The sequence below is a fragment of the Nelumbo lutea genome, chromosome 1 (assembly GCF_056320005.1).
Source record: "Nelumbo lutea isolate HS-2025 chromosome 1, American lotus-T2T, whole genome shotgun sequence".
NCBI classification, from domain to species: Eukaryota; Viridiplantae; Streptophyta; class Magnoliopsida; order Proteales; family Nelumbonaceae; genus Nelumbo; species Nelumbo lutea.
Genome location: NC_142684.1, coordinates 171,619,838 through 171,629,187, shown reverse-complemented (window position 1 = coordinate 171,629,187; position 9,350 = coordinate 171,619,838). Strand labels below are relative to the sequence as shown.

Sequence of the window (9,350 nt, the reverse complement as noted above, 5' to 3'; positions counted from 1 at the left end):
CAAGAGATATTTCCAGTAGTACATGACAAGAATATGCTGTGGGATGTTGTTGGAGGCAATTTGTGAGGGGCTGAATTAAAGTCCGCAAAGTACCCTTTTTGCAAACATTTTGAACTCCAATTCCCTGACCCCTTCTTGTTTTCATTTTTTCCTTATTTTATAAGGTATATAGCACTTATACTATTATACAATTCTATCATTATATGGTTATTGGCAAGGCGAGGATGCATTAGGCCTCATTTATTTTTTTGGTAAGTGGGGGTGAATAAGGTGGTCAGTGCAAGAATTGATTAATTTATTTACCTAAGTAGATACAAGTGTTTTTCGGGAAACATTTGTCCCAAGCACATTTACCCATATAAGTGGCTTTCTGAAAAACAAACAAGAAGGCTTTAAAAGGACCCCTCAGTGGATCCCCCGTAGGAATGTACCTTTAAAGTCTTGTTAAAGCAGGATTCTATGAAACCCTGATTTATGTTGGGTTTATGTTTTATCTGTGGGGCCTGTGATGTATGAACCCTTTATTGACGTTTTTACTTCCACCCAAAAAGAAAAAAAGAATGGAGACGTACGGATACACCGGATGCAGAATTCTGAATTCCAGCTCCCCTACTATTAGCCTTCTCCCTCTATAAACCACATCCTACCCTTGAATTTGGCATCAATTCACGGTCAGGATGCATTCCCCCTATACTTTGGAGTTATAAAATTCTGATTTGGGTTGATTGGTCATTCTTCCAAAAAAGAATGGACCTTTGCACCATAAAAGTAGACTGCTCGTACGGGTAGGTCCTGAGTGGAGTTGGGATAAGGCATTGGCAATGATGATGATGATAAGGAGTTATTGAAATTTAGGCTTAGTTTGGAAAGAGTACAAACACAAAAGGGTAAACTGCTGAAACCTCCTGAAGTTTTGGTTGTTGCTGAATCCTTTTCCTGAAGTTTGGTAATTGTAATCACTCCGCCAACTTTTTAACATTGTCGCAAGTAGACCCCTTTTGTTAAAATCCTCTAAAAAGAGATATTAAAATGTTTAAAATACCCATATAGTTACTTTGACCAACACATTTAATTTCCGAATTTCCTCTTCATATGAATTGCTAGCCCAAAGATATTCACTCAAAGGTAAAGGCGTAAAGCTGCAAATTTAAATTCTCTTTTTTTGTTGTTTATAAAATTAGTATTGTTTTTATTGTAGAAATCATGGTTTTCAAAACTGGACCGGACCAGATGGTCGAGTCGAAAAAACTGGGAACCGGTCAATTCCGTTTTCCCCCAAAACCGGATTTCCCCCCAAAACCATTAATTTTGGTCAATGAACCATTGAACCAGGCGGTTAATTGTTCAAACGATTTTGATTGTTTTTTATTTTTTTGAATATTTTTTATTTTCTTGTCAGAACAGGCCTAGCGTTCAGTTCGAATGGTTAGATCGTTCGACCCGATAATTGAACCCCTGACTGGTTTGGTCACTGGGTGGGCTTTAAAACCATGGTAGAAATCATCATCAATAATAATTGCATGGGTATTTTAGACATTTTGTGCCTCTTATTAGAGGATTCTAGACTTGTTCACGGGTTGGGCTTTGGACCAGACTTACACTGTATTGGGCTCAGACTTCAGGCCAGGCCCCATTCAAATTTTGGCAAAAGCCAAGCTCGAGCCCAACCCATGAACAAGTCTAGAGGATTTTAACAAAGGGGTCTATTTGCAACTATCATAAAGTTCAGGGGAGGTAATTGCAATTACCAAACTTTAGAGGAGGTTTCAGCAAGAATCAAAAACTTCAAAGGAGATTTCAGAAATTTACTGTATTTTCCAAATTGAGCCTTAAATTTTAAAATTTTGCACCCCAAAAAGTTCTGAATATAGAATTTTAAAATTTTGGATCCCGATGAAGTTCCATACATAATATATTGTTTATTCATGCCTCATAGATACCGTTGAAATCAGTTGATGCCTCTAGAAAAGGGTAGCAGAAAAAGGGCTTCTTTCTAAGAGGTGGATCATGTTATTTATAGTCACTGTTTTTTTGGACAATGTGGATTTGTAGCCTTACAATTTACTTGTGGAAAATGATCCCTGATCCTTCTTTCCTATCTCCTATTTGGTTTTCTTTTTGTATTTACTTGCCTGGACATTAGGCTTGATGGAGGTGGAATTCGGAATTTTGTGGTTCTTAACTTTTGATGTATCATGTAATTCAAATTGATCTTCCCAAACATTTTTGCGTAAGCCATGAATGGTGAATCATCTTTATTGGAAGGAGACATTACAAGAATTCTCTTCACTTATAAAACCCTGAAACAATTCCAAACAAAAAATGGATACTACTCCAACACAACCCAAAAGAAAAAAAAGAAGACCACACCATGCCAAAATACAGGACATTCAGGATGATAGAAGAGTTCACAGATAAGTTAAAGAGAACTCATAAGCCGGTGAAGTTGGAAGCGTATGATGCAATGGTCAGAAGGAAGAAGAGGAGATAAAAGGTCATTTTATTAGAGCTTCCATCTGAAGTATTGCTGTCTGTTGATGTAGTCTTGGATCCCCCTCCTGCAGTGACCGACCATGCATGCTTATATTAGTATGATCGGCACTTGATGAGAAGATGAACAAAATAAAAAATTTTAGGGTTACAAATGCAATCAAAATAAGATTAGTAGTTGAGCAAATCACAAACACCATGTACCTGAAGGAGTGCTTGGTACTGATGGTGTGGCCTTAGTTGCTGGTGGCGTTCCTGCCGGTGAAATAGCTGTGCGACAAAAAGATTAGACAAGATAAAAGTATTAGACAATAATTCACCCTGGGTTCTCTGAATTCTTCACCAAAGCAAGAATTCTGTAATTACTACTTACCGTTACAGAGGCTAACCGATGGAGTTTGGACATTGCATGTTTTAGGGAGCGCCAAAGCCCGAGCTTGGTCAATTTGTATCCCTAGTGAAGAAGCACCTCCATTAAGGATTTGACATAGGCACTCTGGCTGTGAATTGACAACACTTGCAAGCTGTGAGCAGCAGGAAGAAGACGGGGTTGATGAGTTGCCTGTGATGTAGTTCAGGCACGGCGACATGCTAATGATCGTATTAGTGCAACTTGAGGATTGTGCCGCAGCTTCTGCCCAGATCATGGCAACTAAGGCAGCTACCAGCAGGGCAGCTTCCATCCTTCTAGCTAGTGCCATTTAGAAACTGTTTTTTTTTTTTTTAATCGACGGAGATGGCCAGACAGGAGGGAAGAGAGATAGATTGATTGATTGATTGGGTTGTGTGGAAGTAGGGAGGAGAGATTGCGGTTTATATAGGGATAGTTGTGGAGAAGAGACAATAGCAATTGGCAACGTTGGTGGCCAACTTTTCCTACTTTGTAACGGATTCTCTCTTCTCTTGGTATAACAACCAAAACCTATTCAAACTCAGAGTTCGAATTAGGTAGAATAAAGAAAAAAGAGTTCAAATTAGAATATAATTAATTGTATATATAGTTGACCAAAGTTGTTAATTGAGAAGGAAAATATACAATTTTGAGGCAGGAAGTATATATATACATAGCTCACTTTTTGGTTTTTCTTCTGGTTGGTTGGTACGCCGACCTTGTGCGGATTGCTATACTGTTGAAGCTTGGGCTGCAAAAGGTGCTATGCTAGTGGATCTAAACCGATCACTCCTGCCAGGCGCCAGCCTGGACTGAATAGATGGGTTATCCTCTACAGAGATCATCCTCTAGAGTTATTGTATATCACAAACACTATCTCAGATAGAGTTATCTAACTAATGTACTCATCATGTAAATCACCAGCTCTGTATTTAAACCCCAATCAGTAATAACCAATCAACCGTTTTATCAAAATTATCTCATTTCACTTGGTATGAGAGCCATGGCCGCCAACCCAATTTGATTTTCGTGAAATTAGATAGACACAACTACCTTTTGTGGAAGGTCCAGTACCAACCCATGCTTGAATGTCTGGGCCTGTTCGGCTATCTCGATGGCTCCATCCAATGTCCCCCACAGTTCATCTGTGATACGACAGACACCTCTGGTGTCAAAACTGTGAACCCAGTGTTCACTTCTTGGCAGATCCAGGGCAAGTTATTACTTAGCTGGTTGTTTGCGATTCTCATTGAAGGAGCTCTTGCTCAAGTCGTCGGTTGCAGAACATGTCACAATGCTTGGATGACCTTGACTTGTATATATGCCTTTCCCTCATGATCCGGGATCATGCAACTCGAAAATGATCTTCACCATCTCCACAAAGGCTCAAAATCGATGACCGACTACCTGCAACAGGTCAAAGGCTACATAGATGCACTTCAAGTCACCCGTCAAAGACTGACCCACTCGTCATAGCCATCACCACCAGACACGGCCCTCTCTCTCTCTCTCTCTCTCTCTCAAAACTTCACAGTCTTCTACATCAGTTCGAGCTCCGACTCAACCACTAGCTCTCTGCTCTCCTTGACACTCAGCTCTCTGCCAATTCAACTGTTCACAAACCTGGAGCTCGCCCACCCAACTCTCACCGGGGTGGTCGCAGTCGTAACCCCTCTTCACGCGGTGACAGAGGTAAGGGTCGTTACAATAACACAACCCCGTCTCAACCTAAGGTAACTTGTCAAGTCTGATATCATTTTTTAGGCATTTGGAAGTAATCCACCATCCAAGGATCTTGTTGCCTCCAATACCACGAATTCCTCTGATGGAGATTGGTACCCGGACACCGACGCCATGAAGCAATCTTTTTCTTCGATCTGATTACAACGGTAATGACAAAATAGCCGTAGGTAACGGGACAGGTTTGGACATCAAACACCTTGAACATACCTCTCTTCATACCTCTTCCCGTATGCTACACTTAAATAATATCCTTCATGTACCTGATATCACCAAACATCTGATATCTGTTCGTCAGTTTTGTCATGATAACAATGTACTCTTTGAGTTTGATGATTCTGGTTTTGTTGTGAAAGACAAAATTCGGGGGACACCAGTTCTCTCAGGGCCGATTAAGGATGGCCTCTATCAGCTCTCTGTATCTCCTTCCAGTAGCTCGAATAAGGGACTTGTGGCCATGTTGGGGGTACGGACTACTGTTGATGGCTGGCATAAACGCCTTGGACATCCTCAACACCGTATAGTTCATCAGATTTTTCAGCAGCACAACTTACCAGTTGACTCCAAGTCTGTCTCAGATTTTTGCTCTTCTTGTGCTTGTGAAAAGTCTCATTGCCTCCTTCACCCACCTTCATCAATTAGTGTGTCTGCTTCTTTAGATGTTATTTATTCTGACTTATGGGGGCCTTCTCCAGTACCCTCTAATAATGGTTATTGTTACTATATTGAATTTATTGATGCTTTTACTCGATTCACTTGGATTTTTCCCTTGTATATGAAATCTGAAGCTGTATCCACTTTCTTTCAATTTTGGACCATGATTGAAAAACAATTGAATCGGCCCATCAAAATTTTACACTGATGAAGGGGGTGAATATCGCAAATTTCATGACTATTTACAGGAACACAAAATTGTACATCGCTGCAGTTGCCCTCACTCATGCCCAAAATGGAGTTGCTGAGCGTACATTGTAGATACCGGCCTAACACTCCTTGATAATGCCAATCTCCCTTGCTAGTTCTGGAATGAAGCTTTCGCCACATCTGTTTTTTTGATCAACCGTCTTCCAACCCTGCTTCTTGGCCACAAGTCTCCATATGGGCTTCTTTTTGGACATCCCTTGGATTACAGTTGCTTTATAGTCTTTGGGTGTGATTGCTACCCCAATTTGCGCCCCTACAACCGAACCAAGTTTGATTACCGTACTCTTCGCTGCACTTTCCTCGGGTACAACTCTCGTCACAAGGGTTATCTTTGCTTGCACAAATCTACTGGTTGTCTCTACATTTCTGATGATGTACTCTTCGATGAGATATCTTTCTCTTATAGCAATGGGCCCTCTCCATGAAGCTCGGCTCTACGCTCTCAGGATATGCCTTCTATATTGGGCCCGCCACCTGTTCTGGCCCAGTATCATTAGACCACTACTATTGCAATACCGCCTATCTCTTGGCCCACTATAGCCTCTTCACAGGCCCACTCTCTCTCTCCCTCGGCCCACTCTCCTGTGAACCCCCTCGAGTCCTCTATGATACAGTTCAGCACCGCCAATCCTCCTTTGCCTACAAATCCGGATCCGACTACCTCCCCGGCCTCTGCTTCCACTCCCACTCATGGCATGTAGACCCGCTCAAAATCTGGGGTGTTCAAACCCAATCCCAAATATGCTCTAGCTTCTGTCACCACTAAAGTTGAGCCCACCTATTTTACTCAGGCTGCGTGATCCGAAGTGGCATGATGCCATGAATACCGAGTTCTCTGTGCTGGTTCAGAACCAAACTTGGTCTATTGTCCCTCTGCCATCGGACAAAAATATTGTGGGTTTCTGTTGGGTCTTCAAGATCAAATGCCATGCTGATGGTACCGTTGAACGATACAAAGCACGTCTCGTTGCCATGCCAAAGGATATCATCAACATGAGGGGATTGGCTTTTCAGATATTTTCAGCCCGGTGGTTAAACCATGCACCATCAAGTTGGTTCTTTCCATTGCCACGTCCAAGTCCTAGCCTATCCATCAATTGGATGTCAACAAGTCATTCCTTCATGGCTACTTAGCCAAGGAAGTCTACATGAGTCAGTTGCCCGGTTTTCAGCATCCATCCTACATCGATCATGTCTGCAAATTACATCGATCTCTATACGGCCTACGGAAGGCTCCATGGGCCTAGTTCACTCAGCTCCACAACTTCTTAGTTACTCGTGACTTCATTGAGTCCAAGGCCGATGCCTCACTGTTCATTCATCACACTCCTCGTGACCTCACTTTGGTGCTCGTCTACCTTGACGATATCATCACTACTGGCTCCAACTCTGCTCCTGTTGATCAGTTCATTTATGTTCTTGCTTCTGAATTCTCTATACAAGACCTTGGGCCTCTCCATTTCTTTCTTGGGCTTGAGTTTGAGTCCACCTCCGATGGCATGATTCTCTCTTAGTCCAAGTATGCCTTGGATCTTTTTCTCGCACCAACATGGTAGATGCTAAACTGTGCACCACTCTTATGGCAGCCACTACTAAACTCTCACTTGATGACTCTAAAACCTTTGATGATCCAACATTATACTGAAGCACTGTTGGTGCTTTACAGTTCCTGACTGTGACTTGATCGGACCTGGCCTTCTCTGTGAACAAGGTGGCCCAGTTCATGTCCAAGCCCACAATCAGCCATTGGGCTGCTATCAAGCGTATCCTATGCTACATCAAGCACACTTACACCCTTGGGTTTCGTATTCGTCATTCTCCCTCAACTCAGCTTCATGGCTACAGTGATTCGGATTGGGCTGGCTGCCTGGTGGTCTCATGGTGGTTATTGCATCTACTATGGGCCCAACCTCATATCCTAATCTTTCAAGAAACACTACACCGTCTCCAGGTCCAGTACGGAAACAGAATACAGGTCCCTTGCCATCCTTGAAGCTGAACTGGTCTGGATTCAAATGCTCCTTTGTGAAATGGGCTTCTCACCCACATCCTCTCCAGTCAGTCTTGTGATGCAACGACATTGGTGCCACCTACCTAGCCTCCAATCCCGTTCATCACTCCCGCAGCAAACATGTCGAACTGGATTATTACTTTGTACGGGACAAAGTTCAACGTCGACTCCTTGAGATCAGATTCCTTACCACTATTGATCAGATGACAAATGCCTTCACCAAACCCCTTCATGTTCGACGCTTCTCTTTCTTACGTGACAAGCTCTCCCTGACAAACACGGCATCGCTTGACGGGGCGAGTTAGAGTCACTCACATTCACGTCACCTTTGCATGGGTTATCTTATCTCTTGCATGAGTTGTAACTCATGATAAGATTATCTAGAGGTTATTGTATATCACAAACTCTATCTTACATAGAGTTAATGTACTTATTAAGTAAATCACCAGCTCTGTATTTAAACCCCAGATTAATCAGTAATAATCAATCGATCATTTTATCAAAATGATCTCCTTTCAGTGATGGAACAATCAGATCTTCTACCTATATGTATGTTTGTCTTTTTCTGTGGCTGAGAGTGAGAGGCTTCAAGCCTTCAATTCAGCAGCCCGAAAGCAGGAGCTTCCTTTTCCATGGCTCAAAGTCGAGCGCGGGTCAGGTACCGGGAGATGGCGCGCAGGTTTGCCATTCTGGTCTCTGCCCAATCCAGATGGTCCATCGTCTAGGTTCACAATTCACAATGTGCTGCTAGCCAAGGATAAAAATTTGTCCGATACCCTTAAGTGGGTATGGATGCGTATCCATATGATCGATACATTGTTTATTATTATTATTATTATTATTTTCAGATGTCTCATGCATCATTTTAATGTTTTAGTTGTTTTTATTTTTTATTTTAATGTTTTAGTTGTCTAAAGAAATTTATATTAGCGTATTCAAATATATCTGATTATACCGATATCGATATAATATGCCCGATATTTGATGCTAGTTAGCCCTATTTTAAACTTTATTTTATAGAGTTGTCTTACCTATTTTGAGCTTTATTTATTTATTTTTGTTGTTATTGAGTAGGGATAGCAATTTTCCCCATCCATAACAGGTACCCGACCTCTTTGACTTGATGGGATCGGGGATGGAGATTATTATGGTGGGGCGGGAAAGGGACTAGGGGTTAATAGGAATTCCCAACTGGGGTTGGGGTTGGGGGTGGTGAATGAAGTCCCTGCTCTGCGCTAACCCCAATTCTATATATATTATTATATATATGATTTTATTTACATTATTGATATTATATGTGTATCAAACTATGTTTAAAATATTATTTATATTTTAAAATATTTTTTATTTTAAGTAAATTTATTTTTTAAAAGATTTCTTATTTCGGAGATTTGGGTCCCTATAGGAAACCCACCTCCATCAGGGATTGGGGATAGAGGACAACCTTTTATCCCTGATGGGGATCGGGGTTGAGGACGCGAAATATGATCCCCGCCCTGACCACCCCCCGCCGGATTGTCATTCTTATTATCAAGAAAAAAAATTCCAAAAATTAGGCTGTCAATACTATCAAAGAATTTCAGTTCAAATTTAAGATTCAATCAAATCAAATTCAGATAAAGATGTGATATTAACACATTTATATTGATTACTTAAAATAATTAATCGATTGAATTCGAATCAAATAAAATATTCGACGATTTGAATAGAATTCAAATCCAATTTTTATTTTTCAATATACATTTGAATAACAAATTTTTCAATTGAATTCAAATTCCAATGTTACTTGATTCA

The 9,350-nt window shown here is 41.1% G+C and overlaps 1 protein-coding gene and 1 long non-coding RNA gene across 2 annotated transcripts; one reads left to right on the top strand and one right to left on the bottom strand.

Annotated features, from left to right (window-relative positions):
* Window positions 1-2,223: 2,223 nt before the first annotated feature.
* LOC148879190 (non-specific lipid transfer protein GPI-anchored 15-like) lies at window positions 2,224-3,286 on the bottom strand. Its single transcript, XM_088966005.1, has 3 exons — window positions 2,864-3,286; window positions 2,695-2,760; window positions 2,224-2,558 (listed from the first exon to the last, which is right to left on the bottom strand). The coding sequence occupies exons 1-3, from the start codon at window positions 3,189-3,191 to the stop codon at window positions 2,431-2,433; spliced, it is 522 nt and encodes a 173-aa protein (XP_088822131.1). The 5' UTR covers window positions 3,192-3,286; the 3' UTR covers window positions 2,224-2,430.
* A 552-nt stretch (window positions 3,287-3,838) lies between these two features.
* Window positions 3,839-5,376, top strand: LOC148879189 (uncharacterized). Its single transcript, XR_016099334.1, has 2 exons — window positions 3,839-4,573; window positions 4,646-5,376. It is a non-coding gene; the product is annotated as an uncharacterized LOC148879189 (long non-coding RNA).
* The last annotated feature ends 3,974 nt before the right edge of the window (window positions 5,377-9,350 follow it).

Excerpts from the sequence above, each read along its gene's own strand:
- LOC148879190 (XM_088966005.1), bottom strand. The coding sequence starts at position 3,191 with ATGGCACTAGCTAGAAGGATGGAAGCTGCCCTGCTGGTAGCTGCCTTA. Across the intron at positions 2,761-2,863 it reads ATCGGTTAGCCTCTGTAACG|CTATTTCACCGGCAGGAACG; the intron begins GTAAGTAGTAAT and ends TTTGTCGCACAG. Across the intron at positions 2,559-2,694 it reads AGTACCAAGCACTCCTTCAG|GAGGGGGATCCAAGACTACA; the intron begins GTACATGGTGTT and ends CGGTCACTGCAG.